At 42.3% G+C, this 21,089-nt stretch overlaps 1 protein-coding gene across 2 annotated transcripts in view; it reads left to right on the top strand.

Annotated features, from left to right (window-relative positions):
• Window positions 1-21,089, top strand: part of MCF2L2 (MCF.2 cell line derived transforming sequence-like 2) — a 249,891-nt gene that overhangs the window by 96,358 nt on the left and 132,444 nt on the right. For both annotated transcript variants that reach the window (XM_034957782.3, XM_003831983.6), the window contains exons 6-7: window positions 9,140-9,256; window positions 14,285-14,434. In XM_034957782.3, coding sequence (XP_034813673.1) covers window positions 9,140-9,256; window positions 14,285-14,434 — 267 coding nt within the window. The remainder of the gene's footprint in view (window positions 1-9,139; window positions 9,257-14,284; window positions 14,435-21,089) is intronic.

The following is a 21,089-nucleotide window of genomic DNA, read 5'->3' as shown; positions in this document are numbered from 1 at the left end:
CATGTGGTGCATCTACACCTAGGAGGGACTGAACATCTACTTTATCTCGATATTCTGACTTTAGCTACTTCTATTTGTGGTAGTGTAGGTTGATTCCCTGCCTGACCTGCTTTTAATTTTAAACTTAAAATCAACTTTTGAAAAAGCTCTCAGTCACCCAAACCCTGGGCACATTGAGTAGGGCATTCTTTAATGCAAGTTCACTCCATAAGTTACCATTTTACCTGACGCACAAGGTCACACTCCCTGGTAGCGCGGATGCTCCAGAAACGGCAGAGTCTGAAGTTACCAAGCTTGATGAAATCTAACTTCTCAATACGTGTTGCCTTCTCAATGACAGTTCAAACTGTCAGTTTATCTTCTTTATTTTTAAAACGTGGTTGTGATATTAGCACTTTACTTTGTAGCTTCCTAGCCTCTCTTATATTATAACATCTTCCTGGTCATTTCTAGTTAGATAATTACATTTTCACGTGTTTGGGGGAAAGGAGTTTATTTTGCCTGACTGGTATAGGAATCAGGTGGGTCAAGGATGTAATTGTAGCCAAGTGACAGCCTCCCTCTACCTTTATCTATGGAGGGGAAGTACTTTCATGTAGTAAATGGTTTTTGTTTGTTTTTGTTTTGTTTTGTTTGAAACTGTGTCTTGCTCTGTCACCCAGGCTGGAGTGCCGTGGCTCCATCAGGACTCACTGCAGCCTCAACCTCCTGGGCTCAAGTGATCCTCCTGCCTTGGCCTTCCAGTAGATGGTTTCTGAGTCCCTGTTGCTGGCCAGGCACTTCCCTATTCTGGAACAGCTGTACTCATAGCAGCCTCATAAAACTGTTAATGTGAAGTCACCAAGGCAGTCTTGTAAAACTCCTGAAGAGGCTATGATCGTGGAAATTGGTTGCTTAAAATGGAGTTTGTGTCAGAATACAGGAAATGCTTCTTGTGCAGTTAAAAGACCATGTATTTCTTTGAAAGAACAGTTTTAAGCATCTATAGGTAAGAACACAAATGTATACAGAAAAGGAAAAGAAACAAGACATTTTTAGCTTTTAACAATTGTTCCAAGAATATGCATGTATGGTAAAGTTGGTGGGGCCACAGGAAGAGACAGGTTTGGAAGGAAGAAGTTTATAATATTCACATGTCCCGGGGTCAGGGTCACCTCACGCCACATGGGCCACTGGGGAAGCACCAAGCTTTGGTCAGGAGGCAGAAGAAGGGGGCAGAGGAAAGTCTAGGACAGAGCATTTACTGGAGTTCTGCAGGCAAAGCAAGGCAGTATTTAGTATGGACTAGTTTGAATAACTCCTGCAATCTTTGGGGTATAAGGATTGTCTCTTTGTTGCATGGTACCTGGCCCTGGGATGACTTAGGGCAAGGTAAACAATGGCCTGGTGTGTGAGAGTTTGATAAGGTGGTGGTTGGGGATTTGGATTTGAGACTGGTTGTTTTGCGTATGAAAGACCTGCTCCCAGCTAACCCCTTCCCTGTCTCTAAGAAGTGGTTAGCCCTGGGGTGGGGGTGGCGGGGCAGTCTCTTCCTAGTCATGGAGGCCACAAATGCCAGAGCCTCAAGAGTACAGAAAATAAGAAAATGTGGCTCATGTAATTGACCCTGTAATGAGAGGATGCCAAATAGACAAAAACAGAATCCAAGAAAACACAGAAAAAATGTTTTAAGGCCAGTTTTACATGCTTAGTGTGCCCTGTGGGTTTGATGAGCACAATTATTCTGCCTTTTTTCTTCACTATATAGAATATAAAAACTTTTTAAACATTTCTATCCTGTAAAGATTAAAAGAAGAAAAAAAATGTGGGGAAACTGCCTCTCGTTTGTTTTTGAAAATTTACATCAGGTAAAATTCACTCTCTTTGGTGTACAGTTCTATGAAGTTTGACAAATGCATGGTGTTATCCAGTCGCCACAATAAAGATACAGAACAGCCCCATCACCACGCAAAACTTCCTCACTCTGCCCCTTTGTAGCCAGCCCCTCTCCCCATCCCTAATCCCTGGCTGCCACTGTCTGCTCCCATCCTTATAGTTTTGCCTTTTTGCAGAGAGTCATACAAATGCAATTCCAGCCAAGTGCTGCATAACAACATTTTGGTCAACAATGGACCACATATACAATGGTGGTCCCATAAAATTATAAAACTGTATTTTTACTGTACTTTTTAAAAAAAGTTTTTCCTTTCCTTTCCTTTCCTTTTCCTTTTCCTTTCCTTTTTTTCTTCTTCTTCTTTTTTTTTTTTTTCAAGACAGGGTCTTGCTCTGTCACCTGGGCAGGAGTGCAGTGGTGTGATCATGGCTCAGTGTAACCTCAAACTCTGGGGCTCAAGCTATCCTCCCACCTCAGCCTCTTCAGTAGCTGGGACTACAGGTGCGCACCACCATGCCCGGCTGATTTTTTTTTTTTTTAATTTATTTTTTGTAGAGACAGGGGTTTCCTTGTATTGCCCATGCTGGCCTTGAACTCCTGGGCTCAAATGATCCTCCTGTGTCAGCCTCCCAAAGTGTTGGGATTACACATGTGAGCCACTGCCCCTGGCCCCTTTTCTGTGTTTAGATGTGTTTAGATACAGAAATACTTTCCATTGTGTTATACTTGCCTACAATGTTCAGTACAGTAACATGCTGTACAGGCTTGTAGCCTAGGCACAATACGTTACACCAGTTAGCCCAGGCATGTAGCAGGCTGTCCCATCTAGGTTTGTGTAAGTGCACTTTATGACTGAATAGCAACGAAATTGCCTAATGGCGATTTTCTCAGAATTGATCTCTGTCATTAAGTGACACATGACTGTATACTGGGTAGCCTTTGAGTCTGACTTCTTTCACTTAGCATAAAACAGTTGGGGTTCATCCATGTTGCTGGGTATGTCCATAGTTCTTTCCTTTCATTGCTGAATATTATCTCACATTATAGAGGTCCCTGTTTATCTGTTCACCATTCACCAGGAAAGAACATTTGAGTTGTTTCTAGTTTTTAGTGATTAAGGATAAAGCTGCAGCCAAACATGGTGGCTCACACCTGTAATCCCAAAACTTTGGGAGGTTGAGGTGGGTGGATCACCTAAGGTCAGGAGTTCGAGACCAGCCTGGCCAACATGGTGAAACCCCGTCTCTACTAAAAATACAAAAATTAGCTGGGCATGGTGGGTGTGCCTGTAGTCCCAGCTACTCTGGAGGCTGAGGCAGGAGAATTGCTGAGGCAGAGGTTGCAGTGAGCCGAGATCATGCCACTGCACTCCAGCCTGGGCGACAGAGCGAGACGCTGTCTCAAAGAAAAAAAAAGAATAAAGCTGCTATAAACATTCACATACATGTGTTTGCTGGGCCACAGAGTAGGTTTATGTTTAACTTTAAAAGAAATTGCCAAACTGTTTTTGCAAAGTGGCTCTATCATTTTGCATTCCCACCAGCAACGTATGTGAATTCCAGCTACTTCATACGCTTACCACCTTTTCAAAAACGAAGGTATTTTTTTAATTAGTCATTTAATAGGCATGTTGTGGTATCTCACTGTGGTTTTAATTTGCTATTTCCTAATGATTCATGATATTGAGCCTCTTTTCATGTATTTATTTTCCATCTGTATATGTTCTTTGGTGATGCTTCTGTTCAAATCTTTTGCCCTTTTTAAATTGGGTTTTTGTTTTCACATTGTTGGGTTTTGAGAGTTCTTTATATGTTCTGGATATAAATCACTGTCTGATATATGACTTGCAAATATTTTCTCTCAGTTTGTAGGTTGGATTTTCATTCTCTTAACAGTGTCTTTTGCAGAGCAAATGTTTTTAATTTGGATGAAGTCCAGCTTATCAGCTTTTCTTTTATGGGTTATGCTTTTGGTGCCACATCACAGAACTCTTTGCCTAACCCAAAGATTTCTCCTAAAATTTCTCTGAGAAAACACTTTCTCTACTCACACAACACTTCTGACAACTAATGTGTAGGCTGCTTTTTTTTTTTTTTTTTCCACACCAAGCAGTTCTCCAACTGTCTAGACACCAATCAGGGGCTCTACAATTCAATTCAGACACTGAAGTTAGCATCAGATCCCACAAGTTGAGGGCTCAGTCCCTCAAGACTGTCCCCACTTCAGATGCTAATTTTAAGTCTGGGTGTCCTGTACTTCTGACCTACCAGCTGTGGATTAGGGGGGTTCTGACAGCCTCCTCCTTGGGTTCTATAATTTGCTAGAATGACTCACAGAACTAAGGGAAACACTTTACTTATGTTTACTGGTTTATCATAAAGGATATAACTCAGGAACAGCCAGATGAATGAGATGCATAGGGCAAGGTGTGTGGGGTGCACAGAGCTTCCACGCTCTCTCCAGCATACCACCCTTCCGGTACCTTGGTGTATTCACCAACCTGGGAGCTCCTTAAATCTCCTTGTTCTAGAGTTTCTATAGAGTTTAATCTTCTTCTTCCCAGAGGTCAGTGAGTGGGGCTGAAAATTCCAAATTATAATCACTTATTTTTTCTGGACACCAGCTCCATCCAGAGGCTATCTAGAGTTCCCACCCTGAGTCACCTCATTAGTGTAAACTCAGGTGTGACCAAAGGGGTTCATTATAAATAACACAAGATACTCCTATCACTCAAGAAATTATAAGAGTTTTAGGAACTCTGTACCAGGAACCAGGGACAAAGACTAAATACATTTCTTATTATACCACAGTTTTCTTCTACATTTTCTTCCAAGTTTAATGTTTCATGTTTAGATCTATGATCCATTTTGACTTAATTTTTGTATAAGATGTGAGATATGTCAGCCTAAATAACAGACAGGGAGAGGCTCTCTAAAAGAAAATATTTATTCAGGAACAGGGCATTGAAATGGGAATATGTGTGACATAGTAAACTACGTGCTTATTCAGGAAGGTAGAGAGAGACAGAGGTTTTTAAAGGGAACATGAGGAGCATTATGTAATTGTTTCGAGATCATTATTCTTGGCTACAAAGATCAATAACAAGAGCGATGCCAATCGGAAGTTGGACAGGCAGTTGAATGTTGCAATGGCCTGTGTGCCAGGTTGTGGTTTTTGCCGTCCTTTGTGATAGTTTTGTTATCAGGCATACAAGTGTGAGAACCCTTTCTTTGCAGTCTTCCCTGGCCTATTGGTTAGGTTTTATTTATTTATTTATTTATTTTTATTTATTTTTTGAGACAGAGTCTCATTCTCTCACCGAGGTTGGAGTGCAATGGTGCTCTCTCGGCTCACTGCAACCTCTGCCTCCCAGGTTCAAGCGATTCTCCTGCCTCAGCCTCCCAAGTAGCTGGGATTACAGGCGACTGCCACCACGCCCGGCTAATTTTTGTATTTTTAGTAGAGACAGGGTTTCACCATGTTGGTCAGGCTGGTCTCGAATTCCTGACCTCGTGATCCGCCTGCCTCGGCCTCCCAAAGTGCTGGGATTACAGGTGTGAGCCACCATGCCCGGCCTATTTATTTATTTTTTAATACTAGTGACTCTGTTTTGATTCTGGCTACTTTCATAGGTGTGGGTCAAGATTCCTATTTTTACATATGAATGTCCGGTTGTTTCAGCACCATTTGTTTAAATAGAATTATTTCTCCATTGAATTACCTTTGCACCTTTGTAAAAAAATCAGAGTAGTGTTTGCCGGGGTTCAGGGAGGGATTTTGGGGGTGGGAGATGACTGAAAGGTGCAGCACAAGGGAGGTCTTTGTGGCGATGGGACAGTTTTGCATCTTGCTTGTACTGGTGGGTACAGGAAACAACATATGTGGGAAAATGACAGAGCTACACACACATTATAAGCATATCAAATTCCTGGTCTTGATATTGTACTGTAATTATGTAAGATGTAACCATTGGTGGTGAAAGGTGCCTAGGACCTCTCTGTACTGCCTTTGTAACTTCCTATGAAACTAGAATTATCTTTGCAACTTCTTGTGAATCTATAATTACTTCACAGGATAAAAAGGTTTGTGGGTTTGTTTGTTTTTTTTTTTTTTTTGAGACGGAGTTTCACTCTTATTGCCTAGGCTGGAGTACAATGGTGTAATCTCGGCCCACTGCAACCTCCGCCTCCTGAATTCCAGCGATTCTTTTGCCTCAGCCTCCCAAGCAGCTGGGATTACAGGCACCCGCCACCATGCCTGGCTAATTTTTGTATTTTTAGTAGAGATGGGGTTTCCCCATGTTGGCCAGGCTAGTCTCGAACTCCTGACCTCAGGTGATCTGTCCGCCTCCGCCTCTTAAAGTGCTGGGATTACAGGCATGAGTCACTGCGCCCAGCCTCTTCACAGGATAAAAAGTTTAAAAGATCAATTGATCGTATTTGTGTGGGTCTATCAGGACTTGCTTTTTTTTTTCCATTGATCTATTTGTACATCCTTTGTCATTACCACACTCTTCTTTACTGCAATTTTATTAAGTTTTGAAATTGATAAAACTTATGTGACTCATTCAACTTTTTTCTTCTTTTACAAAATTGTTTTACCTATTTGATGTCTTTTGCATTTCTATATGAATTTTAGAATCAGTTTGTTAATTTCTATAAAAAGTCGGCTGGGATTTTGATTATGGAATTGTTTTGACTCTACAGATCAATACTTAACAGTATTAACTCTTCTAATATAATCCTTTGTTTTTAATTTTCACTTTTTGCTTTCAACTTAAAATTCCTCTTCGTCATCTAAAGCTTAAGATGAGAAAGCAGAGTTTTGGCAAGTGTGGGATATCACACCTCCCTCATGGTACAGAAAATATGCAGCCTGGCAGGATAGGTTTCTGAAACTCCGGACCCTGTGCAAGGTTACTGTTGCCTAATACAATGTTGCACATTGGGTCTTTTTTAAAATGTCGATTATTACCATAGCAACTCATACTCCAAGAAGCAAAATACATTTTTAGCTTGATAATTTCTAACGACCTGTCCTAAAATTTCTAATTTTAGGAAGAATAAATACCTTTTAAAAACTCCCATAAGTGGTTTAAAATTTTTAGGTGGGAAAGGCACAGACAGATTCAGGTTTTTATCCATTCTCATATTATAAAGATACATTTTAAAAGCCCCAAACCATTTTCAGAAGTGGAGGAGCAAGACCTGGGGCCTGACAAGGTTAAGGTGGTGATAGGTAGTAATCAAATCCCACGGAGCCTGAGTCTCTCTAGAACAGGGTCTGTCTTGTTTACCGTATTATCCCCCAGTACCTGGCACTTTTTTTTTCTTTTATTATTATTATACTTTAAGTTCTAGGGTACATGTGCACAACGTGCAGGTTTGTTACATATGTATACATGTGCCATGCTGGTGTGCTGCACCCATTAACTCGTCATTTAGCATTAGGTATATCTCCTAATGCTATCCCTCCCCCCTCCCCCCACCCCACAACAGTCCCCGGAGTATGATGTTCCCCTTCCCGTGTCCATGTGTTCTCATTGTTCAATTTCCACCTATGAGTGAGAACATGCGGTGTTTGGTTTTTTCTCCTTGTGATAGTTTGCTGAGAATGATGGTTTCCAGTTTCATCCATGTCCCTACAAAGGACATGAACTCTTCATTTTTTATGGCTGCATAGTATTCCATGATGTATATGTGCCACATTTTCTTAATCCAGTCTATCATTGTTGGACATTTGGGTTGGTTCCAAGTCTTTGCTATTGTGAATAACCTGGCACTTTTTTTTAGTAGTTCAATACATATCTGTTGAAAGAATAAATCAGTTTTGTTGCATAATTTTGGCCTATAGACTTTAGGCCACAATTTTTTTTATTTAAGAGATGGGGTCTCCCTCTATCACCCAGTCTGGAGTGCAGTGATGCGATCACAGCTCATTGGAGCCTCAAATTCCTGGGCCCACGGAGTCCTCCTGCCTCAGCCTCCTGAGTAGCTGGGATTACAGGTGCAAACCACCGTACCTGGCTGGGCTCTAATTTACATTCTCATTCCAAAGTGGATTCATTCCTTGACTAATACTTTACAATAATAGAAGAAAGTCCATATTCTTATGTCCTCTGACCAAGAGTTAATTTTCAAAATAATCAACAGGGAGTGAAAAAATATAATGTCATAGTTAAAGGCTTCAAAGATGTGTTTCAGAGATAGGAGTGAGGAGTCCTTGTCCCACTCAGGAGTGAGTAGAGGGTGTGATATAGTCACTGAGTGAGCCAGAACCACACCCAGGCCAGAACTACTGCCAAGGAATAGAAAGGGGCAATTTGGGATGCGTCAGCTTCCTCTGGATGTGTGAGTGTTCGCTCATCAGCGGAACTGCTAGCTTATAAAACCCAATGCCCTGTCACCTCCAGATCTCCTCAGTGCAAGCTAAAGTAGGGACACATCAATATTCTTCATCGGGGCGCATCAGTATAGTGAGTCTTTTCAATGCATACTCTTTGTGTTTCCCTGTATTCTAGTTTTATTTTGACATTTACGCGACCACCTTTGATTGGGCTTCTCATGGTAGACTTTCAGGCCATAGCACAACACTTGATTTTGGTGGCTGAAAGGTGTACCTTAGCTTGGGAACTTATGACTGAAAATTCACGTAAAGCGAGGCCTGACTTCTAGGTAGCCTGGAACTGTGTTCCCTGAGCCAAGTCAACATTTTGTCACAGGCTATACCATGCTTTGGTATTTCTCACTCAAAAGCGAAAAATGGAAGAGACTTTAAAATATTTCCCTGCTGGATATAGTAACTTTTTTTTTTTTTTTTTTTTTTTTTTTAGATATGGTCTTGTTCTGTCACCCAGGCTGGAGTGCCATGGTGCGATCACTGCTTGCTGCAGCCTTAACCTCCAGGCCCAAGCAATCCTCTTGACTTAGCCACCCAAGTAGCTGGGGCCACAGGTGCATGCCACCATGCCTGGCTAATTTTTGTTTTAATTTTTTTCTAGTGATGGGGTCTTGCTATGTTGCTCTGGCTGGTCTCAAACTCTAGGCCTCAAATGATTCTTCCACCTCAGCCTTCCAAAGTGCTGAGATTACTGGCATGAGCCACTGTGCTTGGCTGTAACCATTTTTAAATATAAATGCCTGATAAAGCAAAGTTGGAGTATCATTTAAATAATAATAGAATATAAAATATAATTATGATAAGAATAGAATCTAAATTATTTAATGATCAATGAGGAGTATGTTTAATTAAATTTTTACCTTACAGATCATCATGGTAAACTCTGTCTCTGACCTTCATGGCTACATCGACAAAAGCCAACTGACCCGGGAATTAGGGGGGACTTTGGAATATCGCCACGGTCAGTGGGTAAATCACCGCACTGTGAGTACCAGCTTACGTGTGCTTTTCACTGTCTCTCCTTGTTTTCTGGAAGATGGGGTGGGGGAGTTAAAGATCAACTGCCGGGAGGTCACCCTGTGACTGCCTGACCTTGGGGTGGTTGGGATTTCTCAGCCACAGGGTGGGGAAGAAGGAGTGTGGAAGGGCGAAGGCTGGGGTTTCTCCTGTTGACCGCCTTATCCCACTGCATCTCCCAGTGTGGGGGTTTTGGGACACTTACCTTCGAATGCACCTGGGAAGTTTCCAGAAACACCAATAGCCTGTTATACCTCAGAGAAACTAATTTACTTCATGTGGGATGGGTCTTAGACATTAACACACCACAAAAGTCCCCAGATGATTCTAACGTACATACATATTGACACCCAGGAAGTCAGAAGAAGCTACATTTAAATATTGTCACCCCCCGGGGACTACTATAGGTGAGAAGGTGGGAGGGGGACAAGGATTGTAGAACTATTGGGTACGATACTCACTACCTGGGTGACAGGATCAACTGGACCCCAAACCTTGGCATCATGCAATATACCCATGTAACAAACCTGCAAATATATCCCCGAATCTAAAATCAAAGTTGAAATTAGTTTTAAAAAATTGTCACAATAACATGTTGTCTGATGTCGGGTGAGTTTCTAAGCATTTCTGAGCTTGTCTCTTCCTCTGTTAAAATGGGACTAACACAGTATTTCTCTATAGGGGATAATTTTGCTTGCCTCCTACATTTGTCAATATCTTTAGACTTTTTTGTAGTCATAACTTAGTGGGGGAAGTTAACTGGTATCTGGTGGGTCGTCAGGGACTCCGCTGAACACCTTACAATGCTCAAGACAGCTTCCCACAACAAAGAATCCTCTGGCCCAAAGTGTGAATAGCCAATGCTGAGAAACCCCGGACTAACAAAAGCCTCCTGAAAGTTTGATGTGGGGAATAAGTGATGTATTGTCTATGAAAGCACCTGATATATAGTATTTTACTTTTTCCTACCTACTGATACTGGTGATTGTTATGCTAAGTTAGGAGTTTCAGTAATATTGAGGAAAAAGATCAAAACTCATTGTCATGGCTTGAATGTTGGCGTCCCCTCAAAATTCACATGTTGGAACCCAATGTGATCGCATTAAGAGGAGGGGGCTTTTGGGACATATTAAGTCATGAAGGCTCTGGCATCATAAATGGAGTTAGTGCCCTTGCAATAGAGGTTGAAGGGAGCCGTTATGCCCCCTCTGCCCTGTAAGGGCACAGAAGGCATCCTTTATGAGGAACAGACCTCCACCAGACACCAAATCTGCTGGGGCCTTGATCTTGAACTTCCCAACTTCCAGAACTGTAACTGTGAGAAATCAATTTCTGCTGCTTATAAATTACCCAGCCTGAGGTGTTTTTGTTATAGGCCATCCCTGGCCTAGTATGTAGCCATGGTTTGTGGTTGTGTATGTGCTAAACATTTTCTAGTGAACTTAAAAAAATACAACTAGTATTGAAAGACCAGAGATATTCTTTACATGCCTTTTACATGTATATATTTTTTATACACACACATACAGTCATGTTTCATTTTATTATGCTTCACATTAGTGGGCTTCACAGATATTGCAATTTTTTAAAATTGAAGTTTCGTGGCAACTTTATGTTGAACAAGTCTATCAGCACCATTTTTCCAACAGTATGTGCTCACTTCATGCCTCTCTGACAAATTTTTGCAATTCTTGCAATATTTCAGAGTTTGTTATTACTGTTATATTTTATTTGGTTTCTTTTTCTTTCTTTCTTTCTTTTTTTTTTTTCTTTTTTTTTTTTGAGACAGAGTCTTGCTTTATCACCCAGACTGGAGTGCAGTGGCACAATCTCAGCTCACTGAAACCTCAGCCTCCTGGGTTCAAGCAATTCTCCTGCCTCAGCCTCCCAAGTAACTGGGATCACAGGCACGTGCCACCACGCCCAGCTAATTTTTGTATTTTTAGTAGAGACAAGGTTTCACCATGTTGGCCAGGCTGGTCTCGAACTCCTGACCTCAAGTGGTCTGCCTGCCTTGGCCTCCCAAAGTGCTGGGATTACAGGCATGAGCCACTGCACCTGGCCAACTGTTATATTTGTAACAGTGATCTGTGGTCAGCAATCTTTGGTGTTACTATTGTAATTGTTTTGGGGTGCCGAAAACTGCATCCATGTAAGACAGTGAACTTAATGGATATATGTTGTGTGTGTTCTGACTGATCCACCAACTGGTCATCACCTGTCTCTCTTCCTCTCCTCGGGCCTCCCTACTCTCTAAGACAGAACAATATTGAAATTAGGCCAATTAATTACCTTACAATGACCTCTAAGTGTTCAGGTGAAAGGAAGAATGGCCTGTCTCTCACTTTAAATCAAAAGCTTGAAACGATTAAGCTTAATGAGGAAGGCATGTCAAAAGTTGAGACAGGCAGAAAGCTAGGCCTCTTAGCCTAGCCAGTTCGCTTAGTTGTGAATGCAAAGGAAAAGTTCTTGATGGAAACTAAACATGCTACTCCAGTGAATACATGAATGATAAGAAAGCAAAATAGCCTTCTTGCTGATATGGAGAAAGTTTTAGTGGTCTGGGCCTGGATAGAAGATCAAACCACCCACAACATTTCCTTAAGCCAAAGCCTAATCCAGAGCAAGGCCCTAGTTCTCTTCAATTTTATTAATGAGAGAGATGAAGAAGCTGCAGAAGAAAAGTTTGAAGCTAGCAGGGGTTGGTTTGTGAGGTTTAAGGAAGGAATTCTTCTCTGTAACATACAAGTGCAAGGTGCTGCTATAGAGGCTGCAGCAAGTTATCCAGAAGATCTAGCTAAGATCATTGCTGAAAGTGGCTATACTCAGCTCAGCGCAGTGGCTCATGCCTGTAATCCCAGCACTTGGGAGGCTGAGGCGGGCAGATCACCTGAGGTCAGTAGTTCAAGACCAGCCTGGACAACATGGTGAAACCCTGTCGCTACTAAAAATATGAAAAATTAGCTGGGCGTGGTGGCGGGTGCCTGTCATCCCAGCTACTCAGGAGGCTGAGGCAGGAGAATCGCTTGAACCCGGGAGGCGGAGGTTGCAGTGAGCTGAGATCGCGCCACTGCACTCCAGCCTGGGCAACAAGAGCAAAACTCGTCTCAAAAAAAAAAAAAAAAAGAGAAAAAGTGGCTACACTCAACAACAGATTTTCAATGTAAATGAAACGGCATTCTATTGGAAGAAGATGCCATCTAAGTCTTCCATAACTAGAGAAGTGAATGCCTGGCTTCAAAGCTTAAAAGGACAGGCTGACTCTCTTGTTAGGGGCTAATGCAGCTGGTGACCTTAAATGGAAGCCAATGCTCATTTACCACTCCAAAAATCCTAGGGCCCTTAAGAATGAGGCTAAATCTACTCTGCCTGTGCCCTAGAAATAGAACAACAGAGCCTGGATGGCAGCACTTCTGTTTACAGCATGGCTAACTGCATATTTTAAGCCATGTGTTGAGACCTCCTGCTTAGACAAAAAGATCCTTTCAAAATATTACTGCTTATTGGAGATTCACCTGGTCACCTGAGAGCTCTGATGGAGATGTACAAGGAGTTGAATGTTTTCATGCCTGCTAACACAACATCTATGCTGCAGCTTGTGGATCAAAGAGCAATTTCAACTTTCAGTTTTACTATTTAAGAAATATACTTTGTAAAGCTATACCTGCCATAGATAGTGATTCCTCTGATGGGTGTCAGTAGAGCAAATTGCAAAACTTCTGGAAAGGATTCATCATTCTGGATGCCTTTAAGAACATTAGTGATTCATGGGAGGAAGTCAAAATATCAATATTAACAGGAGTTTGAGAGAAGCTGATTCCCACCCTCATGGATGACTTTGAGGGGTTCAAGACTTTAGTTGGGGAAGTAACTGCAGGTGTGGTGGAAATAGCAAGAGAACTAGAAGTGGAGCCTGAAGATGTGACTGCATTGCTGCAACCTCATGATAAAGCTTGAATGAATGAAGAACAGTTTTTTACGGATGAGCAAAAAAAGTCATTTCTTCATCTTTCTGGTGATGACGTTATGAACATTGTTGAAATGACAACAAAGGATTTAGAATATTCCATAAACTTAGTCTACAAAGCAGTGGCAGAGTTTGAGAGGATTAACTCCAATTTTGAAAGAAGTTCTATTGTGAGTAAACTGCTATCAAACAGTTTCGCATGCTACAGAGAATTCTTTCATGAAAGGAAGTCAATTGATGTGGCAACTTCATTGTTGTCTTACTTTAAGAAATTGCCACCACCGTTCCAGCCTTCGGCAACCATCACCCTGATCAGTCAGCAGCCATCCACATTGAGGCAAGACCCTCCGGCGGCAAAAAGATTGTGATTTGATGAAGGCGCAGAAGATGGTTAGCATTTTTTAACAATAAAGTATTTTGAAATTAAGGTATGTGGAATTTTTGACATAATGCTATTGCACACTTAATAGACTACAGTATACTGTAAACATCCCTTTGCACTAGGACACAAAAGAATTTTTGTGACTCACTTTATTGTAACATTGGCTTCATTGCAGTGGCCTAGAACCAAACCCACAATATCTCTGAGGTTTGCCTGTATATATAACTAGGAATAATATAACCACACATATACAGTACATATTGTTTTATAAGTGAGATATATAGATTCTTTTCTGTGTGACAGTGCATTTTCTGGGTGTCACCTCTTTGAACGAGAGACTCTGAAAGTTAGAACTGAAAGGAATCTTAAAGATCGTGTGACTCAATCACTTTATTTTATAGATAAATAAACTGACATTCAGTGTAAAGAGGTGACTTATCCAAAGTTATTTGGTCAACTAGTGGCAGCATTGAGACTAAAACCAGACTCTTTTTAATCTCCCTATCAGAATCAGGTCCTCTATACCATTTCCAAGGTGAGGTGATTATTCACTAATTTTATCCACTAAATCTGTTGTCTTTCCATCAAGACAGCATGTTGGTGAATGTTAATCTCTCCACATTGTTACAATTGTCTGACCTTGCAGGCCATCGAAAACTTTGCCTTGACCTTGAAGACCACTGCCCAGATGCTGCAGACGTTTGGGTCCTGCCTGGCCACAGCAGAGCTGCCCAGAAGCATGCTATCCACGGAAGACCTTCTCATGTCCCACACAAGGCAGCGGGACAAGCTGCAGGTGAGCGGTCAGTGGCCTCTCAGAGGCCAGCGTCTGTGCCAGCAGGTATGCCTGCCTCTTGGAGAGAGCTGGGAGCAGAATTAACAGTTAAGCCCTCGTTTTCCTTCTTCTTTAGTGACTTGGAAGCCACTGATCATCTTAAACCTTCCAGACAGGCAGTTTGTAATGAAAGAAATCTCTTGAGACTGGGTGGTGAGTGAGTCTCTTGAGACTGGGTGGTGAGTGAGTCTTTTGAGACTGGGTGGTGAGTGAAGAACGGTGGGGAGCAGCACAGGGAAGGGCTTTTCCAGCTTTGTCCGGGTGAGCTGAGGCATGTGAGCACCCTTTCAAGGGTTGCCCTCCCGTGATCCTGCTCAGGACAGAGCAAGACAGAACGTGCTGAAATTGCAGGGGTAGGGGCTGGCTTTTGAAGTATAAGCTTTCCAGCAGTGGTTGTAAAGTTTTGGGGCAGACTAATAAGCGGACTTATTGCTTCACTTTCTCAGGAGTGTGTCTTTTTATTTGGGGATGAATTTGAGAAAAAGGACTACGGAAGGCACCCTGACCTGAGTTGAAGGACAGGCACCTATTAAATGATTCGTAAAAGCACATCAGAACCTGCCGAGAAAAGGGAGCTTGGCAGGTTCTTTCAGTCATGCAGTACAGGGAAATCTTCCCGGAGCTTCTCCCTGGATGAGTGTCAGCACCTTTCTACCTTGAGAAGCACAAACAGACCGAACCCATTATTTCACAGAAGCCCAGTTTTCAATAGGGCAGCAAAATGAGGATTGGACCGTCAGTGTATGTGTCTTGGCCTCATGGAACTTGGGAAGAGTTGAACTGTTGTGTCTGTGACCAAAAATTTGCAAAAATGCTTTGCTAGATGGTTGATTTGTTCATTTATTCAACATTTATTGAGCACCTACCACTACTTGCCAGGAAAACCAAAAACTCAACCTTAACGAACACAGTCTAGTTAGGAGAGTCTCAGAGTCTAGTAATTGAGGCAAATTAATGCTTCCATGTGACAGGGAACACCATTAAATTCAGTCTTTAAGGAGGTTGTTATTCAAAAAAACAATGGCCGGGCGTAGTGGTTCACGCCTGTAATCCCAGCACTTTGGGAGGCCGAGGTGGGCGGATCACTTGAGGTCAGGAGTTCAAGACCAGCCTGGCCAACATGGTGAAACCCTGTCTCTACTAAAAATATAAAAATTAGCCTGGCTTGATGGCAGGTGCCTGTAATCCCAGCTACTCAGGAGGCTGAGGTGAAAGAATTGCTTGAACCTGGGAGGCAGAGGTTGCAGTGAGCCGAGATCTCGCCACTGCACTCTGTCCTGGGTGACAGAGCGAGACTCCATCTCAAAACAACAACAACGACAACAACAAAAGAGAAAAAATATATTCCAAAGATTACTGTCAGTAATCAAAATATCTGGAATGGGCTGGGCGCAGTGACTCACGCGTATAATCCTAGCACTTTGGGAGGCTGAGGTGGGCAGATCACCTGAGGTCAGGAGTTCGAGACCAGCCTGGACAACATGGTGAAACCTTGTCTCTACTAAAAACACAAAAATTAGCTGGGCATGGTGGCAGGCACCTGTAATCCCAGCTACTCAGGAGGCTGAGGCAGGAGACTTGCTTGAACCCGGGAGGTGGAGGTTGCAGTGAGCCGAGATCATGCCACTCCACTCCAGCCTGGGTGACAGAGTGAGACTCCATCTCAAAAACAAAACAAAACAAAACAAAAAAACACCAAAATAAAACAAACAAACAAAAATCTGGACTGAAATTGTAAAATCCTGATGACATCATGAAAATTTTCCCTGAAAATGCCTCTGAGAAGCTTGGCCTTTGCTTTTCCAAACCTACTGGCTAAGTTCACGTGATTCCTAGGAGGTATGAGTTGCTAAAAGCAGGGTCTAGGTGCCTCCATGAAGTGTGCTAGGAAGGAGTTTGCAGTTGCACAGGCCCACAGGTGGTCCCTGACCAAAAGGAGTCTGCAGAGTGGTCCTGTTGGTGCAAAGGGGTGTCATGGGGAGGACGCCCAGCGCGGCAAGGACTGTGAAACTGAGCTGTGTGCCTTGGGCTCATGAGCACGGTGCGTTGTTTGCCTCAATCCAAGAAGGGCGTGGAGAGGTCGAAGAGCAGAAGCACCGGGATGACAATGTGGTCAGTCAGGAAGGTCTCTGGAGAAAAGTTTAAAACATTTGGATTTTTAGATAAGGACACATAACTAGGGGGTGAAAACCAGCCAGTCAGGTCTTGCTGTATATGCTGGTGGGCAAGGCAGAGGGGTGGGGACAGGGAAGGCAGATGAGTGGGTGTTCTATAGTTTCTCTACACAGGCAAAGAGTTCTGCAGAGGTAAAAAGGTGGGAAAGAACCAGCTTCCAGGATGGAGTAAGAGGATTTCCTTATGCATGCTAACCAGCTGTTCTCAGAATTAAAACAGGCAGCTCTGAGCAAAGGAGGCTAAGACTTCTCTCAGGTTATGGGATGGAGTAACCTTGGAGGCCACATAGTTAGAAGTATTATTTGACATTTATACTCTATTACATTAATTTGGTTAAACACCCCCTATCCAACCTGTAAGACAAGTGAAAGGAAATTAGAAGGTTCCATTTAATTGGCCTTTTAGTAAAAGAAATGCTTGCATTTATATTCCATGCAGCTCTAAAATCATGGTGAAGACCTAAAATTATTTTAAGACAAAATTCTCAAAGCGATTTAATTTGTCCAAGTGTTTACCTCGGTTAAGAATATTAAGTGAATTTGGATTTAAAATATTATCTTTATTTTACCAAGTAATATTAACATCCTTTAAAAGACAATACAGGCTGGGCACAGTGGCTCAATCCTATAGTCCCAGCACTTTGGGAGGCCGAGGCGGGGGTGGATCACCTGAGGTCAGGAGTTCGAGACGAGCCTGGCCAACATGGTGAAACCCCATCTCTACTAAAAATACAAAAATTAGCTGGGAATGGTGGCTGGCACCTGTAATCCCAGGTACTCAGGAGGCTGAGGCAGGAGAATCACTTGAACTCGGGAGGCAGAGGTTGTGGTGAGCTGAAATCACTCCATTACACTCCAGCCTGGGCAACAAGAGTGAAACTCCATCTCGAAAACAAAACAAACAAACAAACAAACACAAACCAAAAAAATACAGAGAATTTCTTAAGGCCTTTTTGTGATTACTGATTATTGTCCTAATTCAAATCTGATTTCTTTGTTCCTTATCTTGTAGCTTAGAAGCAAGAATACCAAAATCATTAAACTAGAGTTATATTTTTCCTCTTTCTCATCCAAAAATGACTTAAAGAGAGAAATGGTTTATATTAGAAAAAAAGAGATACTGGCCAGGTGCGGTGGCTCACACCTGTAATACCAGCACTTTGGGAGGCCAAGGCGGGTGGATCACCTGAAGTCGGGAGTTTGAGACCAGCCTGACCAACACGGAGAAACCCCATCTCTACAAAAAATACAAAATTACCCGGACATGGTGGTGCATGCCTGTAATCCCAGCTACTTGGGAGGCTGAGGCAGGAGAATCTCTTGAACCTGGGAGGCGGAGGTTGCAATGAGCTGAGATCGTACCATTGTACTCCAGCCTGGGCAACAAGAGTGAAATTCTGTCTCAAAAAAAAAAAAAAAGAAAAGAAAAGAAAAGAAAAAAAGAGATACTGTTTAAACTTGTATTAATAACTTAGTAGGTTTTTGTGGTTATTTATGCATATTTTATTTTACCGTGACTGGTCTTTTACCTACCTTTTAATCAAAGATTCTATATGTCGTCAAATAATTTCTTTTCCAGCTGGAAAAGTGAAAAACTATTATAAGATTCATTCTTCAGTACCGTGAACTTTTATATCTATTTAATTATCTATAAAAGTTGTAGCATGTGATATACCATTTTCTCCCAGCCTGGAGAGTGTTTTTTCCTAAACAACTAGCACAGCTTAGGGGATTTGGCTTATTTCTTGAATTCTTTTCTCCTGGGATTTTTGAGATCTCTTATCTTAGGTATATGTGTCTGGTCGCCCAAACAATCAAACAGAATAGGAGAGCCATTGAGTTGGAGAGGTTTTCAGCCTTACTTGCTATTTCTCCAGGGAGTTGTTACTATTTTGTTCAAAATAATCTTCCAGTAGAACCTCTTTTCTTTTGGCCCTTCAGTATATTAAACCAGTATGTTCACACAGAAAAAAATCTCTAAACATCCACAGTGGAACAATCGTATCAAACTTCTAAGCAAACTGATGACTTTAAAGAAGGCTCTTCCCCAGAAACATAAATTCTTTCCCCCAGCCTGAGCCACGGTTTGGGCCTTAATGTATTCTTACAATCAGAGAGTGCTCCCGACTTCAGTAAGTGCTATTTTCTGTCCAATCAAATTGCGGGCACCTTGGGCTTCATGATAAATTTGAAACCTTATTTTCTCTGTGATTTCACTCTCATCTGAGGGACAGAAAGGAAGAGCAAGTCTTGTAAACACAAGCAGCTTTAGCCTTCCCTGGGAGAGCTCAGCTCCTGATGAATGAGACAAGCAGACAGGACTCAGCTGCCCATCATTCCTGCTGTGTGCCTTTCCACCCATCAAGGAGAGTACGAGCAAGTGCTCAGGGCACACGCACAACGGCACCTCCACCTCGTCTGCCAGTTGGATCCTGTTCCAAGGTGGTGGTGGGGCTCCCATTTTCTGAGGAAAGGGAACTTTGGTAGGCAATGAGCTATCTCTCAGTTTATAAGCAGTCCTTACCCTGCCACCAACGGGACCCTGTCTGCACAGGGAAAAGGAGACTCTCCGAGAGGGAGCATGAACTTATACACATGTTCTGGAAGATAGTGCCCTGAGTTTCTCCTCCAGCCTGAGTGCGGGCAGTAAAAAAATTAAATACCCAAAAAGTTTATTTTCTTTCCATGGAAACTGAAACTCCATTTTTAAAAAGGCTGAGCAACTTCCCCTTACCCTTTGCAAGTACCGTAGTTGCTCCATCTTTCCGTCTGTGTTCATGACAGATTTTTGTAACCCTACTCAAGTTGACCCTGTGGTTGAATCCCAAAGCAGTCACCAGGTCACAATTTTTGCTTGTATCCTTTCTAAACAGTGTAAAGGGGATATATAGTGTGTGACATCACTTGTAAAGATTCACCTTCCCTGTCTCACACACTTTCCTCATTCATGCTCTGCCACACTTTGGATGTATCCCTATTCCCAGCTTCCCCCTCCAATGTCTCCTTCTGCCATACCAATATGGCGTTTCTCCTTTAGCCTCTCCACCTTTCTTCCCAACTCTTCCTCACATATGGATATGTGTGTGTGTGTGTGTGTGTGTTGCTGGAAGCTCAGCAGCAGTTAAGAAAATGAGTGGGAAAAGCCAAGACCCTCTTTAGTGGGTGGGATGAGGAAATGGCTAAGATACTGACCCAAGAGTACATTTTTCCATCATATCTAATTTGTCTTTATTCATCTGCAACCTGACTTCTTTTAGGCTGTTATTAATTTATCCAGCCTACAAATATTTCATGAGCATTGATGAGATAAGAAATGAGGGCTGACACATGAGAATGGAAAAGAAGAGATATGCCTGATTCCCAGGCAAAAGTGCCAGCCATGTGGCTAAATGTGGGGCACTATTTGGAGTGGACAAAGCCAGAGGAGGTATCCAAAGAACCCTGAAGGGCCAGCTCAGGGAAGCCAAGTCCATCATCAGCCAGATCCAGGGCCAGGTTTGAGGATGGGTATGGCAATGTAACCCTTCCAGGGGAAATTCTGGAGTAGGATGGGACACAAGGAACAAAGGTACCAGCTTGAGAGGGTCCAGGACTTCTGTGTGATCAGAGTGGGGAAGTCTAAAACTCTTCCCACAGGGAATGAGCTCTAGGCTGTGTGAAGACCACACAGGTGGCTGGGCCTAGAGGAAGTGATTCAGTGTTTGCGTGCAGAGGTGATCTCTTGATTTGTTTTAGAAGTATGGGCCTGTTCTAATGCTCAAGGGCATACCAAACCAGCCTCCTCTGACCCAGGAACCAAACCCATAATTCCCAAGCACAAAATTCTAGGTCAGGCTCTGCCACTTTTGTTTTGCAGTCCGGACTTTCTTTATGGGTAAGGCTCAGGGCAACGAATGATGACCTGCACTGTCCAAGGAAAGGACTACAGCTGTTGGCTTTGGAAGGAAGTAGCCTTCCACAGCTGCATAGTACTAAGTCTCTGTTAAAAGAGCAGAATGGGGGGTTGGCTTGGAAGTATGAATCTTTCCATGTTAAAATGAAATTGCTGCCCATATCTGCCAAACTTAAATAATTAAACAAGGTCATAGTTGGTTGGCAGGTGGAGGGAGAGGCAGGTGTTTATTGATGAGACCAACTGAAGTATTTTTATGATCAACTAGCAGTTATTACATTATTATTGCTCAGTAGTTTCTAGCGTTCAACATTCAGTATCTATCATTTTCTTGTTTCTGGTCACTATCTTGGATTAAAACTAGATTGTATTAACTAGTTTTGCTTTTAATTTACAACAATAGCTTGAGATATACAAAAAGCAGATGTTGATTTTGAAGAGGAAAAATATACTTTTTTTTGATGTATACCCTTTCGGATATTTTGAATTTTGTATCACGTCGGTGCGTTACCTGTCAAGGATAAGTTAATTGATTAAAGCTGTATCTTGA

The sequence above is a fragment of the Pan paniscus genome, chromosome 2, assembly GCF_029289425.2.
Source record: "Pan paniscus chromosome 2, NHGRI_mPanPan1-v2.0_pri, whole genome shotgun sequence".
Lineage (NCBI taxonomy): Eukaryota > Metazoa > Chordata > Mammalia > Primates > Hominidae > Pan > Pan paniscus.
Note: the sequence above shows the minus strand (reverse complement) of the source record. Positions and strands in the feature narration are given on the sequence as shown.